Raw genomic sequence first — 25,453 nt, 5'->3', positions numbered from 1 at the left:
TGACCGATATTTTCTAAAGCCATATTGTTTGTCGTCCAGTATCCGATTTTTTTCTAGAAATTGGTAAACTCGGTTGCACATAGCTTTTTCAAATATTTTAGAAAGGGTGGGCAAGAGTGCTACGGGTCGATAGTTATTAGTGTCATGAGTATCACCTTTCTTGTGTATAGGTTTAATTATTGATATTTTAAGCGGCTGCGGGAATACTCCTTCATTAAACGACTGATTTATCAGCATGCATAGTGGTTTTGCCAATTCGGTGGCGCATAACCTAATTAATGATGAAGGGATATCATCAATTCCTGTGCTATATGTATTCTTGAGTCCACGTATAATTTTAAACACCTCTAGTTCAGATACTGGGTGTAAGTACATCGATTTAGTAACTAGAGTGCGAACTGGGCGACCGCGCGCAGTAACTACGGGGTTTCCTTGATGTGATTCCTGACCAGCGTAAACAGATGCAAAGAAATCGTTAAACGTGTTTGCTATGACCTTAGGATTTTCGGTTATAGTGTTTTGAGGCAAAATATTTATTTTTAAGTTTTTTTTCACCTTTACTTTATTTTTCAGCTTGTTTATAATTTTCCACATGGTTAAGGTTTTATTTGTTGATTGTTCCATTTCATGTATGTAATTTAATTTCTTTGATTTTAAGACTGCCTTTTTCAAAGTGTTTGCGTATTGCTTATAGTGTTCTTTAAGAACGGAGCTATTTGATTTGCAGGAGAGTATTTTTAATAACCTTTTATGAGTGCAAGATATTTTCAAACCTTGGGTAAGCCAGGTTTTTTTTGGTTTTTTGTTTATAATTATGCATTTGACGGGAATTTTTTCGTTCAGTATATTTTTTAACAGATTAGCTAAAGTATTGTAATTTTCGTTTACGTTTTTACTACAGGTTATTAATTGATTCCAATTTATATTTGTTAGCTCGTTTTTAAACGCCATTTGGTTGTTTTGATTATAGATTCTTTTATAGGCTTTACACTGGTTATTAGATCTTTTCGCTAAAGTGCACGGTGAATTTGCAAATTTACAAATAATACTTTTGTGATCAGACAGCCCGTAGTCCTCAATTAAAATGTCGTACAATTTATTGTTAGTAAATACCAGATCGATACAAGTGGCTGAGTTTAGTGTTATTCGTGTTGGTTCCTTGACTATTTCAACGAGATTTAGGGTCAACATAAGATCAGACAAACGTTTGCAATATTTAGATTTTTGTAACATATTGATGTTGAAATCACCACCTATCACAATACATTTATTCTGTTCTTTATGTTTAATTTTTTCTAACAAGGTTTCCATGCAATTATAAAATGTTTCAATATTTCTATCTGGTCTATAGACGCATACAAGTAAAGTGCTTATTTTAGGTAGCTCGATACAACAGCATTCAGATATGAACTCTGTAGAAATTTTGTTAATATCGTCTCTTATAGTGTACTCTATAGAATCGCGAATAAAAATACAAGTTCCTCCTCCATGATGTTCGCTTCGGCTAAAGTTTGTAGCTAACTCGTATCCGGGAATATTAACAAGTTCAAGTTGTGATGTCGCCATCCAGGTTTCCGTCAAACATAGCGCGTCAAAACAATGGTCTTCTAAAAAGCTCTCTAAAATGTCTTGTTTGTTATTGAAACTCTGCATATTCTGAAATAGGACTGAAAAGTAATTGTTTTTGTCAGTAACGAAAATTATTTGCACTGCTCTCATTTCTAGACTGAGCGCTTTTTGATGGTAATTGAGACAATGCGCTCATTTCTTCGTTGTAGAGCTGCTGAGTCCTTTGTGAGCTCGTCATATGTGAACTTATAACAGGGTCAGAAAGACTCGTGTTTTTCAGTGAGTGAAGGCTGGGGCTACGATCCGGTAAACTCGTACTTTGTCGTTGTTCCGTAGTCGGCGGCAGTACATATTCGCGGCCATTTATAAATACCTTATCGTTCCGTATTACTGGATTTAAACCGCGCTTCCGCGCATCTCTTAATGTGTCCCTAAGCACCTGTCTTTTTTTCAGTGCCATAGTGTTCAAAAACTCTGAGATTGCAAGTCCTGTATTTTTAAATATATGCTTATTGTTTAAAACATATTTTTTCATGCGCTTACTTATAAGTTCTATTTGAATAGGTCTTCGATATCCTCGTCTTCCTATTCGTCTCAAATCCTCGATAAATGCATTTATATCTGTGCCTAATAGTTCGTAGAACACACCAGTTACACGTTGCAAGAGAACATGCCAATTTTCTTCAGGGTATTCGTCCAAACCGTAGAGTACTATAGTTTTATTTTGGCAACTTTCTTCGGTGTTTTTTTGTTCCTTCTCTTCTAGCTTGTTTGTTAATATATCCAACTCGATGTGTAGTTTATAATTTTCAGATTCTAATTTTTTGATCAAGTCGGTTGTGGCATTTATACTCTGCTGTAATCGTCCTTGTTCTTCGGTAAGCGTAGCTGAGTTACGAGACATGTCCAGTTTCAGATCGTTAATTTTTGAGTTAAATTCGACTAGCAGAGCCTGTTTTATGTTGTTAGTTATAGATTCGGTTAAGCTGCCTTTCATAGCTTCGAACTCCTTTTTAATTAGGTGACTAAATCTGTCAAAGGATATGCTGTCTGGGCCTGTCGTCTCTATTGTGTGTGTGACTTGAGAGTTCTCGCATGGAGACAGGGTAGACATAATATCTGCATTGTCTAGCACATTCGAAATATTCGTGTCGCTGGTCTTATTATCGTCTTGTAATTGTTGCTCCATTGGTCTCAGACCCGCAGGGGACGCGGGAGTGCTATCATCCCGACGGCTCGGGCGTCGTGTAATCAGTGTACAGGAGGGGCATATCCATTCTGATTTTAATTGTGCCTGTTTTTCTCTAAACACTGCTGACGTTATATTAACACATGAGTAGTGGAAGCATCCTTCGCACTTTGTGCATAAAAGACGTTCTAATTTGTTTACTTTTAAATCACACCCTGGACAATTCATATTGAGTACCTCGCTGTATGTAGACAGTGGTGAGTAGCAGAACTAAAGTACGCATAGACGGTAGCGACGCTTGTGGGAAGTAGTAGTACTAAATGTAGACAGATGTCGGTGAGTAACGAACTATATTCTAGATATTAATCCTCGCGGCGAGTAGTGTAACTATCTCAGGCATAGACAGTAGCGACTTTTGTGGTGAGTAGCAGAACTAATTAACTCGGTTGGTGAAGCAGTCCGGATGGATCTTCGTTTTTCTACTCTTCGCTAGATGGCGACTCTAAACTACCGTTATTTTAACGATTTATTTGTGGATTTGTAGGAGATTTTTTGTTATTTGGTCTTTGCGTATATTGTTTTCTTTAGTATTTGGTAGAACGGCACTTCACGTGTGATTTTTTATTAGTTTACACAAAAATATCACTCACGTTAACCGAAAAAAGTGTATTAAGTGTATGTGTATTGCGTCTCACATCGAATTAAACGAGCAATTCTTGGTTATTTATACTTTATATTATTTATACCAACAGACACGACTTACATGTGAAAGGCACACGGAACTTGTTCGCTAGTACTCTGGAGCCTGAAGAGCCGGCGTCTATGATGACCGCGTGGTGGCGCTCGATCGCTCTCGTACCAGAGGCTCTTGGCCAGACCATCGCACTGTCTAAACATGACTCACGTGTGAAAGGCACCCGGAACTTGTACGCTAGTACTCTGGAGCCTGAAGAGCCGGCGTCTATGATGACCGCGTGGTGGCGCTCGCTCTCGTAGCCGAGGCTCTTGGCCAGACCATGGCACTGTCAGAACATGACTCACATGTGAAAGGCACCCGGAACTTGTACGCTAGCACTCTGGAGCCTGAAGAGCCGGCGTCTATGATGACCGCGTGGTGCCGCTCGCTCTCGTACCCGAGGCTCTTGGCCAGACCATGGCACTGTCTGAACATGACTCACATGTGAAAGGCACCCGGAATTTGTACGCTAGCACTCTGGAGCCTGAAGAGCCGGCGTCTATGATGACCGCGTGGTGGCGCTCGCTCTCGTACCCAAGGCTCTTGGCTAGACCATGGCACTGTCTGAACATGACTCACATGTGAAAGGCACCCGGAATTTGTACGCTAGCACTCTGGAGCCTGAAGAGCCAGCGTCTATGATGACCGCGTGGTGCCGCTCGCACTCGTACCCGAGGCTCTTGGCCAGACCATGGCACTGTCTGAACATGACTCACATGTGAAAGGAACCCTGAACTTGTACGCTAGTACTCTGGAGCCTGAAGAGCCGGCGTCTATGATGACCGCGTGGTGGCGCTCGCTCTCGTACCCGAGGCTCTTGGCCAGACCATCGAACCACTGTGTCTGGCCCGCGAACAGACCTGCAGACAAGCATATATGTAAACGTAACAAATAACATAGACCAAGCTAACTCTGCAGAGGCTTTATTTATTTATTTTAAACTTTATAGCACAAATGGTTTATATTAGCATCTTCAACTATTGTATTATTCAAAGTTGGTGCTGATTTATCCTCTAGCCGCCTTAAATGCTTTGTAATTTTGAATTGTATGGGAGCGGCTTTTCGGCGACCAGTTCGTGTGACTCTTAACACGTCAGCTGTATGAAACTATGATTTATTATTCCAAGCACTCTGGTATGGAAACTCAATTGACTGATAGTACCTACAGATGTAGTGCATACTTATTTTCCATCGTATTTTCACGGAAACGTACGAACGTGTCTTGCTATTTCAGTCAGACTCGGTACAAAAAGTACTGACGTTGACTGAGCAGTAGCATGTGTAGCAGTGAGAGTAGCATGACAACACAGACAAAACATCCTCCAGACTTAGCATAGTCGCGCTACCCCTTCAGCCACGCATACGGTAATTTTACTCCATGTTCGAGTCGTAAGTGTCTTTGTGTGACGTCCGTGTCTTTGAACGGACCAATCACGGCACGGGACTTCGCTCACCTTGTCCCGCGCACCTCCGCATTTTTGGCATCATCGGTTGCATGAAATAATTGATCTAAACTCGGTCTAGAGGATTCCTAGTCTATCCTCGTAAGGCCCCATGTGCATTACAGTGTACATTCTGTTTCAATCTAATTTGAACCTTTCTAAAACTACATAAGGTAGCATTTCTTTTGTTTCATTGTTTTCTAAATAAACGAAAGTCACCCTAATCCCCTATACAACAAGGTTTAAATTAAAAATAGGGAAACTTTGTATGGTGGGCCTTACGAGGCTATGCATTACAAATACGAACGTTTCTGAGAAATACGATGGAATACAATTATGCACTACACTTGTAAAATCATTGTAGTCTATGCTGACATGCTGACAACCTTGAATATCTCCATTTTTAATGGTTATTACTTATTAAACAAAACTTGAAACATGACTTATGTAAAGTATGTTAGACAATGAAAACTTTCTTGTACAAACGACAACACTCCTTACTGTACATCGGTAGACCTTATTACAAAAGCCATAAGGTCCACTGATGTACAGTTAACAGAGTGGGCGATGTATGTTAACAGTAGCAGTAAATATTCAGGCAACAACTTTCTCAAAAACAATAGAATGGTCACATTCCATTGCAATATTCAAATTTAAGGTGACAGTCCATTTCCAACGACAGCTGCATTACTTGTTCATTTTACTATGGAAATTGACAATAACAGCGACGCGTTCAGTACTAGTAGTGCAGCTGTAGTCAAAAATGGAATGGAATGTGCAAAGTGAGTGGTGGAGGTACTTAAAGCGATTATCGCACTCGACTTGTGAAATACATACATCTGTCCAACAACGAATAGGTACGAGTATGTTTCATATTACAATCTATGAATTCAATTGGAGTCATGCACTAACTGTAAATTTATAGGATTCCGTACCCGAAGGGTAAAAACGGGACATTAATACTAAGATTCCTCTGTCCATCTGTAGGTATGTCTATCACAAGGCTGTATCTCATGAACCGTTATATCCTGTAACCTGCGCGATATAGCAACAAATACTGAAAACAGAATATAATAAATATTTAAGTGGGGCTCCCATACAACAAACGTGATTTTTTTACCGTTTTTGCGTAATGGTACGGAACCCTTCGACTTCGACCTCTTCGTGCGCGAGTCCGACTCCCACTTGTCCATTTTTTTAAGCTCGTTCAAAGACAGTAAATAATAATAAGTTTTTGGCAAAAATTTCATATTTGGTACAAGCTTTTATCGCTGACTGTACTTTTTTTATGACAGACGACTACTTAATACTCATCGAGACAATTCTAAAAACCCCTAACACAATTAGGTTGCGTTGTTTCATCACAGAGTTCCTATGGCCACCTCCGGTCTCCATCATCAGATCAGCTCGCTGGTACCATAATATTGCATTGTCATCCGATTTATATTATCCACTCTCCAATTATATTACTAGTAAATTGCCCAATCTCACCTATTACGAAAAAGTGTAAATTGCACACGAAAGGTACGAACTGGCCATACTTTCGGGAACTAATCCAGCAATCACTGGACTGCCAAATCCCTCTAAAAACAGACGAGGATATCACCCAAGCTGTCGAATTATTTAATACTGCCGTACAACAAGCTGCTTGGGCTGCAATTCCTATCCCAAAGGATAAAAACAGCTACTAAAACAAAAACGCCAGGCTAGGAAATTGTGGCAATCAACCAAGTTCCCAGGCCATAAAAATAAATTTAACTACCTCGCATCTAAACTCAAGGAAGCCCTTACAAGACACAGAAATAGGGAAACAGAAATATACCTACAAAATCTTGATGCGACAAAAGCCACTGATTATTCACTCTGGAAGGCTACACAAAACCTGAAAAGGCCCATTGTCCATCAACCCCCGATCAGAAATGAAGATGGCAGCTGGGCAAAAAGAGATTCTGACAAAGCAGAGGTATTTGCGAGACACCTATCCACAGTTTTCACGCCAAATGACGATCTTGATTCAACAAAATTGGAAGAAATAACAAAAACACTAAACAAGCCCCACCAATTAGACTTACCCATTAAAAATTTTACTTACACAGAAGTCATCGGTGCGATCAAAAGCCTCAACATACATAAAGCTCCAGGATATGATCTCATTATTGCAAAAATCCTCAGAGAACTACCGCACATTGGAATCAAATTCCTAAGTCACATCTACAATGCCGCGCTCTGGAGAAATTTTGTCCCTCCGCAATGGAAAGTTGCTGAAATAATTCTAATCCCAAAACCTGGCAAAGAACCCACAGAAGTAAAATCGTACCGTCCGATTAGCCTGCTACCAATACCTTCAAAAGTTTTAGAAATATTGTTCATGAAAAGAATAACAGTAGAGGTTACGAAGACTGATTTGATCCCGTTACACCAATTCGGATTCCGGCAAGGACATGGTACAGTGGAACAGGTTCACAGGCTAGTGAAGCAAATAAACCTTGCGTTTGAACAAAAACTTTATGTGTCATCAGCGTTCTTGGACATATCCCAAGCTTTCGACCGGGTTTGGCATGAAGGACTCTTATTTAAAATATTAAAAAACCTTCCTATCAATTATTACAAATTTATCACTTCGTACCTCAACGAACGACACTTCTATGTAAGCTATGGCAGTAGCACGACAAACCTACATGGGATAGAAGCCGGTGTGCCGCAAGGTACGAAGGTAGTGTCATGGGCCCATTACTCTACCTCATATATACCTCGGATCTCCCAAGTGCCGAAAATGTTCTAACAGGAACTTTCGCCGATGACACTGCTATACTAGCAGTAGCCGACACTCCCGCCGGTGCATCAGGAAAACTTCAAAACAGTCTCGACGATATATCAAAATGGCTCAAAGACTGGAAAATTAAAGCGAATGAGACAAAATCGGTGCAAGTAACATTTGCGCTAAGACGTGAAACGTGCCCGGAAGTAAAACTTAATAACATATGTATACCCCAATCAGACCACGTTCGATACCTAGGAATCTACTTGGACAGGAGACTAACTTGGACGAAACACATCTTTACAAAACGAAAAGCCCTCGGACAGCAGCTGCGAAAGATGTACTGGCTTTTAGAACGCAAATCTCAACTCAGCCTAAACAACAAACTACTACTTTACAAGTGCATACTTAAACCAATATGGACTTATGGGATTCAGCTGTGGGGAACAGCCTCAAAATGCAATCTAGGAATACTACAGCGCTTCCAATCAAAAATACTACGTATTATCACTAAAGCCCCGTGGTACATCAAAAACGAGAATTTGCATCGAGATCTCAAAATCAAAACAATAAACCAAGAAGTATCCGACACCTTAGACAAATATCGCAAACGAATGGAGAAACACCCAAACTTACTAGCGAGAAACCTGATGAAGGAACCACCTAACACTACTTTTACAAGGCTGAAGAGAAGAGCACCCCAAGATCTTATAAAATAAAAATAAGATTTTATGAAATTGATGGGCGTATCAAAGGATATCGCACCACGCATGACTATTAAAAATACTTAATTTCCAGCTAAATGTCAAAGATAGACAGCTTGCAGGATTGGAATGGAATAAAAAAAAAATCCGATTTATAAAAAAAATTCAGCTCAATCGGAAAACGGGTAGTCAAATTTAACTTGCAAGATTTGATTACACACAGACAGACAGACAATTGTCAGGTAAAACCATAGACTAGGAATCCTCTAGACGTAGTTTAGAGCAATTATTTCATGCAACCGATGCTGCCAAAAATGCGGGGGTGCGCGGGACGAGGTGAGCGAAGTCCCGTGCCGTGATTGGTCCGTTCAAACGACGAACGAGTTCACGGACGTCACACAAAGACACTTTTGACTCGAACATGGAGTAAAATTACCGTATGCGTGGCAGCGGGGGTAGCGCGACTATGCTCAGTGTAGGTAGAGGATGTTTTGTCTGTGGGTAAAACTAAATAAAAGCTTGTAAAAAAAGCACAAGCATTTATGAAACGTAAATCACCTACCTGTAATTAATATAGGCAATTGCAGTAGATTCGTTGTAACGTTGGACATAATGGACTATAAGACTCTAAACTAAGTATACCCTTGTAACTCTTGTAAGTCACTAACTCAAAAAAAATTGAGACTTTTAGTACTACAGGTACAACGCAGTTACGCGCGTTTATTAACCGACTTCGAAATCACAAAGGAGGTTATCAATTCAGTTGTATGTTTTTTTTATGGCAAAACACGTACTAACGCGACAGCAGTGTATGAAACAAATCATGCAGTCAGTTTGTTAAGACTGTTCGGTCTGTTTGAATTGGGCCACACATTTGTAAAATTGATAGTTATAGTTTGGCAAGGTTAGAATGTTGGTTGCCTTTCGGTATGAGCGTGCGACATTCAATAGTTTCAATCGTGGGTTCAATTCAAAGTTCGCTCCGAGGTACGTACTTTTTTACACATGCATTTTTTTATTTGGTTCTAATAGGTATCTATTCTATGAAATAATGATAAGTAAGTTCATTACCAATGAGTTTTATTGAACGTATGTATGAAATGTCTTTTGATATTTTTTAACATTCTCTTTTCAGTAAAGAAAAACATTGTGAGGAAACCAGACTAATTCCAATACGGCTTAATTTCAATGTAATAAATGAAGGTTGCAAAGGATTTTACGATATGAGTTTTTTGCCGACATAGCCATGGCAGAAACTTATCTTCGAAATTAATAATTATGGCCGTTATTGCAAAATTACTGCTAAAGGTAATTATATTGCAGTTGATAAGGCTGTTTGAGTAATACCATACCATATGAGGCATTAAAATTTGTTTCTACAGGCTTTGCTCACTATGCAATTGATTTACAAGCGTATTTTTAAAATTAGATAGTTTAATCTCAAAAAAAAATGTTTTTTTATTTAATTTTGTTCATTTTTATTATTAATAAAAAGTAATTAAACACTCACCCATAAAATACGTCATGCATAGTGCAGCTACGATGAGTAGAATGAATGTTTTCTTGAGCCGACGTGGTGGCTTCAGCACTCTGTTACTCCGTATGTTGATGTTCGGTGCCGAGGTATCATCTTTTAACTGGAAAATAATGAGCTATTTACACACTGCTTGCTACACTCGCTTTGCTACAGGTAGCTAAAAGTACATCCATTCAGCCCCAATTTTGGGGTTTGCCATAAGCCGCGCGTGGCGCTGTCGCCACCTAGCGGCCACATCTGTGCTGATCGTAACAGACGTGTTTTGTTAGGGAGTGCGTCTTATGTACTTAGTACTATTAAGTATTTATTCTGTGACACTGACAAGACATCATCGAAAATTTAGTCTAACTCCCTAGTATTTTAAGTATAGGATGTATTGCGAGCCCTTAAAGTTATCATGTAAAAAAATTATATGTATGTATATAAGATTGGTATACATTTTTTATGGGATTTTTAGTTATAACTGTCAATCATAGGGCATCGTATCAGACCAACCAAATATTGCAAAACAATCTACAATTCAAGACATTTCGGTTTATCGGACAGAAACTTAAAATATTTCGTTTTGTTAAATCAATAGTACAAATCTTAGACAAATTATAAAACACTCATGAGTTATGATATGGTATATTTCATGACAAGAAATTAATTACAAACGTTTTACGCTGCCCAGTTGTGAGGACACGCAAATAATATTCCGACTAAAATGCAAAATTCATTCAATATTTACATTTGCGTTCGTCGAGTAACAACCAACACACCCTTACCTCTAAGTACCGGTAAGTACTGAATTTTCCCATATCGGGCAGACATAAACATCACAACCAGACACTACGTTAAATAATAAATACTGTACATTGAAATACTAAAAGACGTCCACTTTTTGTAACATGATTTCAGCGACTAAAACCTTCCATAATTAGCTGAAATCGACGTCGCTGACAAAATTTGGAAGGCAAAAATACAACTGTCAAAAATATGTCAGTGAATCTATTTAAGCGCGTTTATTAATGGTGCTATGCTGCTGGCAAAAGTTTCGGGTCGGTGTAAAGAGTACCTTAAATAGGTTCGACAAAAAATTTAAAGGCGTTTTTCAAGAAAATGTGTTCCTCAAAATTCTTCTACTTTGTTTATGATAGCGACGTGCTTGTGCTGCATCGTGTGAATACAGCTTGACGCATGTAAGTATTTTATTTTATTTCATAAATGGTAATTACAAATTTTAAGTAATTGAAGGTTAAGGTTAATTATTTTGTTAAACATTACTACTTAATTAGTTAATTACCAATTAAAGAAAAGTTTAAATAACACACATGTTAAGCTTTTCTGAGAGAATCGAAATGGGAACCAGTAACCAAACTAAGTTTATTTTATACACTATCACAAAAGCCACTAATAATTTAGAAAAGATTTGTTTATATAACACTAATAATTTGAATTTATCTTACCTTTCGTCTGCGTACATCAGCCATTGCAATGAAGTTTGTTCAATAACTAAAGATGTACTTATTGTTATACAATTCCACTAACACCGGTTGCCGCAGCGACTACTAGACTACTAATTTATTTGTCAAGGAAAATGGTAATATTAACCATCGTCTAGTCTGGCTGGATCGTAGAGTCACGATGAGTCGCGGTATTTTTTATCATTGATGGGAGAACTAGCAGGATACAATCGCTAATGTAAAGTGAAGAAGTAATGTTATGATACGTTATCTTGTATTATGTATTATTTATAAATATGTCCTCATAATGGGCCAAGCTGACAGCTAATTAAACTATAGCGTCTACCTACGTATATATAGTTACGCCATATCATACAATTATAGGTAGGTAAATAGGTTGAAAAAATGTAAAAGAATTATATGTACCAACAGGTTGCTTCTCTTTCATAAAATTAACGGCGTGAATATACTTACCTATAGGTCCTAGGTGCCTACCTAGCTACTGAGCGACATTTACTACTTATGCAACCAACCCGGAAATCGCGAAAAAACATTGACCCTCCCATACAAAATATCAACATCAGGCTAGCCAAAATCTATAAAACAGCCAATTTTTTCGCGATTTCGTGATTGGTCCCATAAATAGTAAAAGTTGTTCAGTATGATCCATAACCCAATAAATTATTACAAGTCACAACAAAACATCCTGTATAATTTCAAAAACATAAATTTAACACCTTTTATAAATACCTACCTATTCTATAGTCCGTTTTTTTTAGCATTAGAAAGAACTTCGCAGAAGTTCGCTTGTGGTTCTGAATCTGGCACTTTTAGCGGTAACAATTTGAAGTAAATTATATGTATTGACCATGCTACATTAGATAATTCAATAATTATTAACAATTAACGAGCCTGATAAAAACTGCACGCTTGCTTCTGCGGAGTTCTTTCTAATGCTAAAAAAAACGAACTGTATAAAGTCACTACATTGAAGGTCAATGTATAATGGTCTTAGTTTCCAAGGTTAAAGTACCTAGTATCTGCCCCTCCTCCCAGCTCCCACCTATAGGCACTTAATTTGACTGCTTGAAATCATTCAATCAAAACATCAACGGCCTTGGTACAAAGTTGACATAGTGGAGCTCGGTTTGTATATACTTACTTACTGCATGTAGTGTAGACTGATAATTTTCATTCACTTTAATTTTACGTTATTGGCTTAAGGTGAATCCACACCGCAGTTTGGTGGAGCAATAGTGCTAAAGTAGAGCCTGGATATATCCAGGCTGGTTTGTGGTTTTTCATTTTCATCTTCTATCGAGCAAACCAAGCCAAACTTAATGTAATTATGAAAGAATCCCCATTAATGTCGATGTCGTTACTCCCCATCTTTCATGTGCTTAACACAATCATGACAGATCGCAATGGACAGACTGGTCCTGATAGAGAAACTGAAAGAATATGGCGTGGGTCGACGGAAGCTCACCGACGACTTGTTTAAAGACGATCCGCCTCTTCCGCGGCTCGGAGTACGAGATGAGGATGAAGAGGAACTGTGTCATGAAATGTAAGTCTTACCTGTTTGTTAGGTAAGTAAGTATTGCTATATTCGGTGAAGTTCAAAATACGCTTTTTGTTTGGGCTTTAACTGGAAGGTATCGTCTTATTCCCAGATGTTAACCCAGCTGGGAATATTTATATATGAGCCTAGAGTGTCCCACTGCTGGGCAAAGGCCTCCCTCCTCCCTTTCCACGTATCCCTGTCTTGACCCGTCTCCCACCAGTACCTATCAAACACCAGAATATTTATCACCAGTTAATTGAGAAAAATGCACTTTTTCTCAGTTATTTCCAGTGGCAATAGGTGAGGAAAACATTCCCAGCTGTAAACACTGGTAACAATTTGATGGTAACATTTGGGAAAAACCCGAACGTGATGATCTGATGATATCTAGCTAGTATTAGACAAATTATAATTTACCTTTGGCCCTCATAGTCTAACCTGATAGGAGTGATGCTGGTGGAAAACCCAAAGATAATAATTCGGAATATCGTATTTGGAGGATGATTCGAACTCGCCTTAGCAGTAGCAGTTTCCCTAGTAAGAAATAACATTTTACCAAAAAAGTTTCTTTCGACATCTCGTAGGTGTTTGACAAGGACACAAAGGGTATTAGGTAGTTTCCTTCGTTTTGCTTTCCCGCATCTTTGTGTATCTAGATTTCTGAGGTTTATTTAAGAAACAATCTATAATAATAGTGATTGTAAATTATAATACTTCCGATAAATTAGATATAAATGTTAGTGTACCTCAGGGGACAGTTATATGCCCCAAGCTTAATGCTGCTCATAAATGACTTAGCTTTGAACGTAGACTCGATTACTGGTAGCTATTTCAGAAATTGGCATCTTGTATGAAGGATCCAAATTTTCTAAATTCGGTAGCGACCCCTAAAACAAAATTTAAAATTCTGAAATAAATCCACATTTGTTTTTTTGGTGTAAGAGGAACATAGAAAATTTTAATTTCGACGAATATCCATTATATGCCATGACAGTTGCATTAACGGAATTTATCCGATAATGTATTTCTAGTACATAGTTATCTGGGTTATAAAATCATATTAGCTTACATATTTTCAGAATAAAATCCACATGCAGCATTCCCGGGTGCCAGTTCTCAACAGAATCTCTATTAGAATTCGAAAACCACTACAACACTTCACATAGATACTCGTGCAGTCAGTGCAAGAAAGTCCTTCCATCGCCGCATCTTCTAGATTTACATATACAGGAACAGCATGACTCATTCTTCGCTGTGCTGGCTACTAAGAAACCATCGGTAAGCTATATGGAATCATAGTGTAATGTGACATTATTTAAGTTTATTTATGGGATATTTTATTTAAAGTTGTACACTACACTTTTATTTTTATAAATTTGGGGAACTGTAACAATTATATGCTATTTCTACTTGTTAACGCCTAGTGTATGTGTGCCATGCATGAGACACACATACTCACACAGCGACAGCAACAAAAGCGCGGGCGCGGCCCGCGCCCCACTCTTCAACTAACCAGCAACGCATACGTACTTACATGTAGTACTTTTTTACTATGTAGTTTTTTTTATCATTAAAAGTAAAAAATTTGGAAAACTCCTGCGTTATTTCTCCATCTTAGTCCACCGCCCGCTACTAGAATTCGCTCCTGCTTCTTCATTTGGTACCTTCGAGCCGGAATCAGAAGAACCGTCAATCGACACGTCGATCACAAGAACAAAGGATCGCGCAAACTAGACGGACCGTTACGTGGACATTTCGAGAAAAGGAGTTACATTTCAATATTTTGCAAACTGCGTACACTTTAAGGAGCAGAAGATTCCATCGTTTCAAGGGATTGTCATTAACTGGAAATAAAGAAAGAAATCACAGCCACTACAGGAGTAAAAGTGAAAGTGACAAGTGAGAACCTGGGGAGTAGTGTCAATGTGAGTTTGTTCCGATCCTTTCCCTTTGTTTCGAGCATCCCTCTTTATTAGTGTTTACGCACCTGCATTCCTAAGTAGCCACTTACATATATTATTTTTATTTCGCACCTTAAACGCGAATTCTTACCTATCACATCGCATAATTAGATTCATAACTTCATTACATATAACATAACCCATGTTAGTTAGCACCTTAAACGTTAATTAACTAAATCAGTCGTTTAGACAAGTTCATTGCATACCAATCTACTTTAAATTCATATTGCTAATTGGTAATTGCCGTTAGATACAAATACAGGAATTCGTTCGTATTATTCGCACACTTTAAACACCAAATACTTAAGTAATAATCGTAAACGCTTGCTATCCAGCTTCTTAGTATAGGTATTTACTTGTTTTAAAATAAATCCTGCAACTAAATAAATAATATTTTCCGATTGTGTAATCTGGAGTTATATAGGTATAGGTACTTATAAGACCCCAAAGGTCTGTGCCTACCGTGTTAAGCCTAAAATAGCTGAAGTGTTAATCGCAATATTTCTGTGCATATTCCAGCTGATCCATCTCGCCGCGCGCTAGCTGACCTTGACCTTCGATGCGCTCGGCGCCCGGCAACTGCTACCGGGCTTATCTCTGCTTGCTACTTAGCTGTTTACGCACTTCGCTAGCCTAACTGCACTCTCATTACGCTTCGTTATAAACAACATTTAAGTATCCCAAGTATTTCTTTATTATTTGCTACTAATTTTCGCTTAACTTTCTTGATTACAGCGTTACAATAAACTTTGTAAGTACTTAAATTAATTATCTGTGTAAATCATGAACGAAACTGATATCAAAACATTAATTAAGCAGCGAGCTACATTTAAAACGAAAGTTACTCAATTCTTAACATATTTAAATCCTCTTAACAGTTGTCCTAATTTAAACAGACTGCAGATCAGTGAACTAAATATTCGCTTGACAAAAATTGAAGAGATTTATTCCGATTATGATTCTGTGCAATCTGACATAGAAAATTCATGTGAAATTCCAGACGAGCAGTATGCTGAGCGTGAAACCTTTGAGTCGAGATACTTCGGTGCAGTCGCGCTCGCTCGAGAGGTATTGGCGAGGAGCGGGAACTCAGCGGGTCCCGCGCCGGAGTCCAGGTCAGTCTCAGGTTCTTGTGTGCATCAAGGAAGGCCAAATATTAAGCTCCCTACAATACATTTACCTACCTTTTCGGGACAGTATCAAGACTGGCTGGAATTTCATGACACTTTTAACTCACTGATACATTTAGATGAATCGATACCTAAAATAAACAAATTTCATTACTTACGCGCTGCGTTAAAAGAAAGCGCTGCTTTGATTGTACGATCGCTTGACTTCTCGGCTGAAAATTACGACGTCGCGTGGGATTTACTTTGCGAAAGATTCAATAACTCGAGACTTCTAGTCAATAATCACTTGCAAGCTATATTTAACTTTGAACAGATAGGCAAAGAGAATCCTAAAGCGTTGCGTAACCTTATTGATACTGTTAACAGGAACTTACGGGCTCTAAAAACTCTTAAACTGCCCACTGAACACTGGGACATACTTATAATATATATAATGTCACAAAAACTCGACGCTGTCACTACGCGGGAGTGGGAGGAACACCGTAGCACTTTAACGGCATTGCCCACTCTGGCAATTTTTTTAGAGTTTGTCAAAGGTCGTGCTGATTTATTGGAAACAATGGAGGATGCCAATAACAAACGCCGGCATAGTGACAGCACACACAGTCGTCATAAATCTCTAATTGTTACCACTCAATCCCCACAATCAGAACGTCAATTCGTGTGTCCATTATGTAAAAACAACCACGCACTGTATCGTTGTCTCAAATTTAAATCGTTTTCAGTTGATGTAAGATTGCAAAAAGCTAAGTCATTAAAATTATGCTTAAATTGCTTACGTCAAGGTCACAGCGCAAACGCATGCAGGATTGGTCCGTGCCGCTTGTGTAACAAGCCATTAAATAGCTTACTACATTCACATGATGCATCGTCGTCAGCTTCACCCTCGCCGCTCAGCAATATCGCCCTTTATACCTCGCCACCGGAGTCGCTCGAGGTCGGCTCTCCCGAGACAGACGAATATCATAGCGAGAGAGAAAGTGACGACAATGACGATTCACGGAACCACATTACCTTATCAGCAGTTGAAAACAACTGTGCGCTTTTGTGTACTGCATTAATCCATGTCACAGATCAAAATGGACAAAAACATACAGTTCGTGCGTTACTGGATAACTGTAGCACATCATGCTTTATAAGTACAAATTTAAGTAAAAAACTAAACTTACCAACTGTCTCCACCAAGTCATCAGTTAATGGGTTAGGAGAGCAAACTTCTCGCCTTACCGAAAAATGCAAGATCACTATATCCTCCCTTTCAGAACCATATGAAGCACATCTAGAATGTTTTGTCGTTTCGCGCGTTACACGACAAGTACCTGTAGTTCGCATTAATGAAGCAGTGTTAAATATTCCTCCTAACATTACGTTAGCTGACCCTACATTTAATACCCCGTCAGAAGTTGATGTGCTTCTCGGAGCTTCTACTTTCTGGAATATTGCAGTGGGTGCAGAAATTATTCCTTTGGGTGAAGGCGAGGATATGCCGGTATTGTGCAAGACTAAGTTAGGATGGTTGGTTGGCGGCGGTTCACTAACAACTCATCAATTAAATGCAGTTCAGTGCAATCACGCGGTCGTTTCACATGACAATCAACTACAGGAACAATTAACTCAGTTTTTTGAGCATGAATCTGTACCTCAACATAAGGCAATGTCAATGGAAGAGCAACAATGCGAGAAACATTTTTTAGATAACCTTCGTCGAGATTCTGACGGAAGGTTCATTGTTACTATTCCATTAAAAGAATCTCCTGATAGACTAGGGGATTCATACGATCGAGCGTTAAGCAGGTTTCAAGCACTGGAACGTCGATTTAGTAAAAATCCATCATTTAAAAAACAGTACTGCGATTTCATGCAAGAATATATTGATTTAGGGCACATGGAGGAAAACACAACTCCCGACGCAGACAGACATACATACATTCTGCCTCATCATGGCGTCGTTCGCGAAACTAGTCTCACAACTAAGCTTAGAGTCGTTTTTGACGGATCAGCTGTCACCACGTCGGGATTGTCATTTAACCAGATTCAGATGGTTGGTCCTACAGTACAGGACGACCTTATAAGTATTTTAATAAGATTACGACAACATAAATTCATAGCAACCGCAGATGTTGCCAAAATGTATAGAATGGTAAATGTTAATTCAGAGCAACAGGAACTGCAGCAAATCTTATGGCGTTTCGAACCCCAAGAAAAACTCAAACTTTACAAACTCAAAACCATTACCTATGGCACTTCCAGCGCCCCATATTTGGCCACAAGGTGTTTGAAGCAATTAGGTCTAGAGTGCCATGATAAAATAGTGTCTGATATCATACAACATGATTTTTATGTTGATGACCTCATTACCGGAGCGTCTACCGCTGACGAATTAATAGCCATTTGTCAAGGGGTTATAAAACAACTTCAACAAGGTCAATTCTATTTGCGCAAATGGTACTCAAATCACCCAAACATAATTAACAATATAATTAACGAAAATACTAGCGATGGTTTATTTAATCTTAGCCACAATGAATACTCGAAAACCTTGGGGTTATTATGGGCCTGTAAAGAAGACAAACTTTTGTATTCTGTTGACATTAAAACCAACAATCACGTTAGCAAGAGAACCATATTGTCCATAATTTCTCAAGTTTTTGATCCGCTGGGCTTAATAAATCCATGTGTGCTCACAGCTAAAATTATTCTTCAAAAATTATGGGCATCTAAAATTAGTTGGGATGAAGTGGTTCCCTCAGATATTTATGACGCCTGGTGCAAATTCGTTAACTCGCTGAGTGCCATAAATAATATTCGGATCCCAAGATGCGTGGTATGTGATTGTCCTGCATTCATTGAAATAGTGGCATTTGGTGACGCATCCACCCATGCTTACTCAGCATGCGTTTATCTCAAATCCGTAGATAAAGACGGCCATGCGTCAGTACATTTAGTAATGGCAAAGAGCCGTGTAGCTCCACTGAGGCCTTTAACTATTCCCAGGATGGAGCTGAACGGTTCCCTTTTAGCCGCTCGATTGGTGGAAAAGGTTAAAACATCGTTTCGATTACAGATCAATCGGTGTACTTACTGGTGTGATTCAACAATAGTTTTAGGGTGGATAAAATCATCTAAAAACCATATGCTTAAACCTTATGTCAACAATAGAATTCAAGAAATCTTGCAAAGGTCTGATGCATCAGAATGGCATTACGTACCCACCAACATGAACCCAGCAGACATAGGATCTCGGGGTGCAACACCTGCACAGTTAGAATCATGCACTTTATGGTGGACAGGACCTACATTCTTATTGGGAGACGAATCGTCATGGCCCGCCCAACCAAATTACACTAAAGAAAGTGAGTTACCGGAATTCAAAGCTCATTGCACACTAATTACACAAACTAATGATTATTCCAGCTATATATCTGATTTTATTAAACGGTTTTCAAATTGGAACAAATTACTGCGCGTTGTAGCCTATGTTCAACGTTTCATACACAACTGCTTGCATCCAACCAATAAGCTCACTGGACACTTAAAAATTCACGAGCTTCATTCTTCGTTAAATGCTTTATGCAGATTTGCCCAACGTGAAACATTTTTGAAAGAATACGATATATTAAAACGCAACAATAAGTTGCCTGTTAAACATCAATTTAATGATTTGAACCCGTTTTTTAATGCCGAAGACGCTCTTATAAGGGTAGGAGGTAGATTGTCAAACTCATTTTACGACTTTGACACAAAACATCCCATACTACTCCATTCATCACACCACGTCGCAATGTTACTGTTCAGATATTACCACATATTATTACTGCACGGTGGGCCACAGCTACTGTTAGCCAACTCTCGCCACAAAATATGGGTTATTGGTGGTAGAAATTTGGCTCGAAAAACTGTACAAAAATGTATTAAATGTTGTCGTTTTTCCGGTAAACCTAGACAGCCAAGGATGGGTGATCTTCCTGAACCTCGGATTCACGCAGAATATCCCTTCTTTAGCACGGCTGTTGACTATGCCGGCCCAGTAATGATATTGAACCGAAAGGGTAGAGGTAGCAAGTTAATCAAAGCTTACTTATGTATTTTCGTTTGCATGGCCGTAAAGGCTATTCACATTGAACTTGTGACTGATCTGACCAGTGAAACATTCATGGCCGCGCTGCACCGTTTCATAGCCCGCAGAGGTAAACCTGCGCACATTTACTCTGATAACGGTCGTTGTTTCGTGGGAGCCTGCACTGAATTATCTCGATTTCTTAAACAAACCTCAAATCAAATAAGTTCTGATGCATCTAAATTATCAATAAATTTTCATTTTTCACCAGCTTATAGTCCCCATTTCAACGGTTTAGCCGAGAGTGCAGTTCGGTCAGTAAAACATCATTTGAAGCGAATTATTTCTTGTACTAACTTAACTTATGAAGAACTTAATACCGTTTTGACTATGACTGAGGCAATTTTGAACGGAAGACCCCTCACTCCCTTATCTTCAAACCCTTCGGACCTTTCAGCCCTCACTCCTTCACATTTCTTGATCGGACGAACAGACACGTTGCTCCCATCACCCCAGGCACCTGAATCTGCTGCTATCTGTACCTTGTCACGCTACATGCGAATTCAACGACTAAAGGCCCATTTCTGGAATCGATTTCACAATGAATACATTTCAGAGCTTCAAAAACGCCACAAATGGACCAAAGACGGAGGACAACTCAGATTAGGAGAAATGGTGCTTGTCAAGGACGATCGAGTGCCTCCAAACCAATGGTTACTGGGTCGAGTAACACAACTTTATCCCGGCACTGATGGAATATCCCGAGTGGCCGATGTACTCACCATGTCTGGAACTATACGGCGTGCCTTCAACCGCCTATGCCCACTGCCAGTAGAAGACAACAGCTTCGTTCCTGGGGGGGCAATATGTTAACGCCTAGTGTATGTGTGCCATGCATGAGACACACATACTCACACAGCGACAGCAACAAAAGCGCGGGCGCGGCCCGCGCCCCACTCTTCAACTAACCAGCAACGCATACGTACTTACATGTAGTACTTTTTTACTATGTAGTTTTTTTTATCATTAAAAGTAAAAAATTTGGAAAACTCCTGCGTTATTTCTCCATCTTAGTCCACCGCCCGCTACTAGAATTCGCTCCTGCTTCTTCACTACTCAATCACGAAATGCTAAAAGGAGAAAATTGTGTCCCAAGATATCCATAGTTTTTTGGGTTACTTCCATTCTGTTACCATTACAAAGTTTTTGAGAAATACTCGCAGTAACGGGATGGAAATAAAATTCGTGCCATCTGCTAGCGGCTAAAAAATATACCTACTGGCTAGTTACTACGTATTTCATCATTTAATTTGTGCGGTTAACTATATTAAATTAAACCTTTGATTTCAGTATTGCTGTTATATAGAAGAATGCAAAGAAAAATTCATGAATGCAGAAGAACGTCTAGAACACTGTGTTAATGTTCACAAAATGCCCAAAGATTTCCGTTTCGACCAAAAGCCTAAAAATAAAAAGGCTAAAGCAAAGAATAAAAACAAAAAGCCGAATGAAGAGAGCTCTATGGATGTTGATAAAGTCGCTGAACAAAAACAATTTATGTTTACGAATAGAAAACAGAAAGCGTTTCCTAAATATACAGGAAAAAAGTTTACTACAGAAAAAGAAAATACTACCACAGATGTAAACATGGATGAAGTTGTAAAAGACTTAAAAGACAGTTTACCAACTTAATAAAACAAACTTTACATCATAACAGTTTATTTTACTCTCACAATCATTACTATTAAATAAATAAAAGTAAGCTTATTACTACATTTCAACATGTTTATATGACTTGCATATATTCAGTGATATATTAAATCTTCAGCATATATTCAAATAATTAATTTTGACAGTGCAATGGCAAACTATTCGAGATTCCTTATTTAAACATAAAACAAAATCAAAACGTATTATAGAGAGATGTCTATATTGTATATTTCCTGTCTTATCGAATAACATCTAAATATCAATGACAGGCGAATTTCGATGATAAAAGTTCATGCTTATTTACTCTTTTGCCTGAATTCTGCCGAATATTGCCTTACACTATTTACGAATATTATTGACGTAATTTTTGACTGCTTATAAAAAAGTGCATCAACTTTACATATCTCATTTGAGTAATTTGAATCCAGATAGTGAACTAATTATTCCGTTGATTGTCCTTAAAAGAGTACGATAGGCTCAAACAGTTTGATGCTGCACGTAAAAAAAACTCAAAACGTCAAAAATTAATGCACTTTTAAACTTCGAATGAAATCACATCACATTCAATAAAAAAAAATCCCGAGCATAACTCGAATACAAAAGGAATAAGGTCTAGATTTACTTAGCCTTGCCCTGGGCGGCGACAGCGGCCATGGCGCTCTTGACAGTTTCCTCGTCCCCGAGGAACTGCATGGAGTCCGTAGGCTTCATATCCTCATCCAACTCGTACACGAACGGGATGCCCGTGGGCAGGTTGAGTTCCATGATGGCGGCGTCGCTAAGACCTGGATAAAAAACAGTCAAACTTTCAAATATTTCTTGATGTATAGTATTTTAAAATTTTGGTTATCAGGTTTGTTGAAGGGATTGTAAAATTCTGTGGTTAACACTGTGCACTGTAGTGAAGTTAATTTTCTGGTCCAAATGGTAAAAGATACCGAAAAAATTCCAGCTGTTACCAATGACAAGTAGCAACTCGTTGGTGAAGTAAGCACGAAGAAATTCGTATATTGAACTTTATTGCTATCCCGCTCGCACAGTGGCATTGACCGCCGGCATCAATAGCGGCTGTTGCAAAATGACGCGGTTTTGGAATGAGATGCAATGCCAATTTACAACATTCAGGATCGAGCATAAATATCTATACTCGCCGGTAATAAACGGTACAACACGATAAAATAACCAAAGGATATCACGCACTGGACTGACCTGATACTGCAGCAATGGCGGAATCCTCTGGATACGACTGGTTCTTCTTTTGCGTTCAACACCTTTTCTTCTATCACACACCGGCCGGCGGTACGTTAAACAGTCTTAGGTCTTTTGTCACGCACGATATAACACTAGAACACTTAGTTTTGGAGGCTTAATACACAAAATATGATTTAAATCGATGGCGGTCGATCCGCATGGCGCGGCGTCTCGGTAGTTCTCGTTTTCGCCAACAGAGGCGCTGCTGAGGCTCGTCCTGAGCGTGCCGCCCGAGAGTTTCGGACGATCCTATTGGCTAAAATGTCAATATTGTATCGTTATGAAGTGCGTATTGGCTTTGCATCGATAAACGGTAGAAGCGCGCGGAAATTTGATTGATTACTTAAAAACTAAACGTTAAGAACGGAACAGCGGCATTTTGAATTTTGATTTCAAAGTTAAATCTTGAAAGTAGTTAGAATAAATTTACAGGAGCAATAAAACTGTAATTAACCTCTCGTTTGCGATTGTTTTTCTCAAATAAGCTAAAAATTTTTTCTAACTCACCATCTAAATGCTTGACAATGCCTCGAAGGCTGTTTCCATGAGCGGCAATGATAATCTTCTTGCCTTCTTTGATCTGAAAAAAATTAACTATGGATAAGCCTAACAATAGGTTTTCTGAAGGAAATTAATTAAAACATTCTTACAATGTTGGATTTAAAGGTTTTTCAACAAAAGTACAATATACTTTGAAATATAAATGCGAAGCATCATCAGCAAAGTTATTTCGCTGTCAAGTTTTATTACGGCTAACCAGAGGTCAGGGTGATCTTGTACCGTTGGAAGCTTTATTCATCTTCTGGCCACTCTTTGACTGCGCCATGCATTACGAAAAGATCCAGTAACATATCTTGTCTGAGTCATGTGTTGATGGAATGTGTCCGTAATGAGGCGCTGAGGAGTGACATGACATTTATAAAAACCACCAACATAGGTAGTTGCAACATCGTCCTGGCATCGCCACTATCAGGCGAGTTCAGGTTGATGTGCAAACTATATTTAAATGTGATGTAGTGGTGTAGGTAATACTTCACTACTTTTTTTTTTTATTAGCCTGTAGGAGTGTCCCACTTCACTACTACATCATTATTATTATTAGATCTCATTACGGGGGTGACATTGTCACTGCGTGACAAAACCCCTTTAAATAAAAAAAAAACAATTTAAAGTACCTGTGGCACAATAACATCATTCCAGTATGGCAGTGTGCGCTCAATAGTGAGCTTGAGACTCTCAAACATCGGGAACTCTTCAGGTTTTGGGTCACCAGCGTAGCGGGGATCGTTCACGATGGTGTCATAGTAGGGGTGATCCTTCTCCATTGGGGGAGGGGGTACGTCGAAGCTGCGGCGCCAGATTTGGACCTGGATTATAAAAAAGTAAGGTTGACTCAACATGAAAGTCATATTTTGCTCTTACTTTGAACACATTTATTGCAGTATCAGGTCTAAACGAATTGATGATAAGGAGTGACTCTATATTTATCTTGGTGTTGTGGTTTTTGTAGTAGGTATTTTAAAAGTTAAACTTCTATAAAATTATGATGTTTAAATTAACATGTTCACAGTGTGTGCTACAAAAATCGCTGCCAACTTGGCTTGGTTTCACTCTAGGAGTATACACTGAAATAGATGTCAGATTGGAGTGTAAAAATCCAGAACACACTAGTTATGTTCCAATCAAATCATTTCACATTCACAACACCCACCAATGACCTTTTATTTATGTAGACGGGTGACGTTCATAGTTGACAAAACTAAAATTTGATCCAACGATTTTGACAACTTGACAGGTTGGCGTCACCCATACGACTAACTAAATATAGGTTCCGGAACCTATATTTAATGGCTCACAATCGTGCGCCTGGTACCATATCTACCTCAATTTACTTACATCTATGACACCCACACACATACAAGAACTAAACATTTACCTGAGCTTCTCCATATTTGGCTGCGGTCTCGGCTTTGTTAAGGCCGGTGAGTCCACCGTAGTGCCTCTCGTTGAGCCTCCAAGTCTTGCTAACTGGCAGGTCTGGTTGGTTGATCTCTTTCAGCACCGAGTTCAGGGTGATCTGGGCTCGCTTCAGCACCGACGTGTGGGCGATGTCGAACGTGTAACCCTCGGCTTTCAACGCCTTGCCGGCGGCCACGGCCTCCTCGCGACCTGCGGCAATTATCTAATCAGAGAACATCAAGATAAAATGAGCAAACTTTACAAGTCTTTATACTTACCCTTATCACTCAAATCGGCGTCGAACCATCCGCAAAACAAATTCTTCTGATTCCACTCACTTTCGCCATGGCGAATCATAACAATTTTGTATTTTGCAGCCATAGTTTCGGAAAAAATTGTGACCGGTCAAACCCTCAATCTAAATTCTAATATCTGTCTGAC

At 39.0% G+C, this 25,453-nt stretch overlaps 4 protein-coding genes across 8 annotated transcripts in view; 2 read left to right on the top strand and 2 right to left on the bottom strand.

The window, feature by feature from the left end:
• Positions 1-11,539, bottom strand: part of LOC134674353 (nucleoside diphosphate phosphatase ENTPD5) — a 27,076-nt gene extending 15,537 nt beyond the window's left edge. The window contains exons 1-3 of one of the 2 annotated variants that reach the window (XM_063532405.1): positions 11,384-11,539; positions 9,909-10,035; positions 4,211-4,354 (exon numbers count right to left, since the gene is read on the bottom strand). In XM_063532405.1, the coding sequence (XP_063388475.1) occupies positions 4,211-4,354; positions 9,909-10,035; positions 11,384-11,407 (295 nt within the window). In that variant the 5' untranslated portion in view covers positions 11,408-11,539. Of the gene's footprint in view, positions 1-4,210; positions 4,355-9,908; positions 10,036-10,702; positions 10,880-11,383 lie in introns of those variants that run through there. The other variant, XM_063532404.1, reaches the window with a different exon arrangement.
• LOC134674374 (protein lethal(2)k10201) lies at positions 11,070-21,806 on the top strand. Of its 2 annotated transcripts, none has more exons than XM_063532437.1 (4): positions 11,070-11,120; positions 12,799-12,947; positions 14,024-14,222; positions 21,443-21,806. In XM_063532437.1, the coding sequence occupies exons 2-4, from the start codon at positions 12,805-12,807 to the stop codon at positions 21,782-21,784; spliced, it is 684 nt and encodes a 227-aa protein (XP_063388507.1). In that variant the 5' UTR covers positions 11,070-11,120; positions 12,799-12,804; the 3' UTR covers positions 21,785-21,806. The 2 variants fall into 2 exon arrangements, with proteins under 2 accessions (XP_063388507.1, XP_063388508.1); XM_063532438.1 differs by having other exon boundaries at positions 11,076-11,116.
• On the top strand, positions 14,527-21,179 carry LOC134674335 (uncharacterized). Of its 3 annotated transcripts, none has more exons than XM_063532374.1 (2): positions 14,527-14,869; positions 15,906-21,099. In XM_063532374.1, the coding sequence occupies exon 2, from the start codon at positions 16,469-16,471 to the stop codon at positions 20,963-20,965; it is 4,497 nt and encodes a 1,498-aa protein (XP_063388444.1). In that variant the 5' UTR covers positions 14,527-14,869; positions 15,906-16,468; the 3' UTR covers positions 20,966-21,099. The 3 variants fall into 3 exon arrangements, with proteins under 3 accessions (XP_063388444.1, XP_063388443.1, XP_063388445.1); XM_063532373.1 differs by having other exon boundaries at positions 15,425-21,099; XM_063532375.1 differs by lacking the exon at positions 14,527-14,869 and having other exon boundaries at positions 15,199-16,020; positions 20,709-21,179.
• On the bottom strand, positions 21,795-25,453 carry LOC134674372 (phosphoglycerate mutase 2-like). The gene is made up of 5 exons (XM_063532435.1): positions 25,291-25,453; positions 24,990-25,222; positions 24,229-24,420; positions 23,561-23,633; positions 21,795-22,587 (listed from the first exon to the last, which is right to left on the bottom strand). Exons 1-5 carry the CDS (start codon positions 25,391-25,393, stop codon positions 22,421-22,423), a joined length of 768 nt encoding a protein of 255 aa, XP_063388505.1. The 5' UTR covers positions 25,394-25,453; the 3' UTR covers positions 21,795-22,420.

The sequence above is a fragment of the Cydia fagiglandana genome, chromosome 20, assembly GCF_963556715.1.
Source record: "Cydia fagiglandana chromosome 20, ilCydFagi1.1, whole genome shotgun sequence".
NCBI classification, from domain to species: Eukaryota; Metazoa; Arthropoda; class Insecta; order Lepidoptera; family Tortricidae; genus Cydia; species Cydia fagiglandana.
Note: the sequence above shows the minus strand (reverse complement) of the source record. Positions and strands in the feature narration are given on the sequence as shown.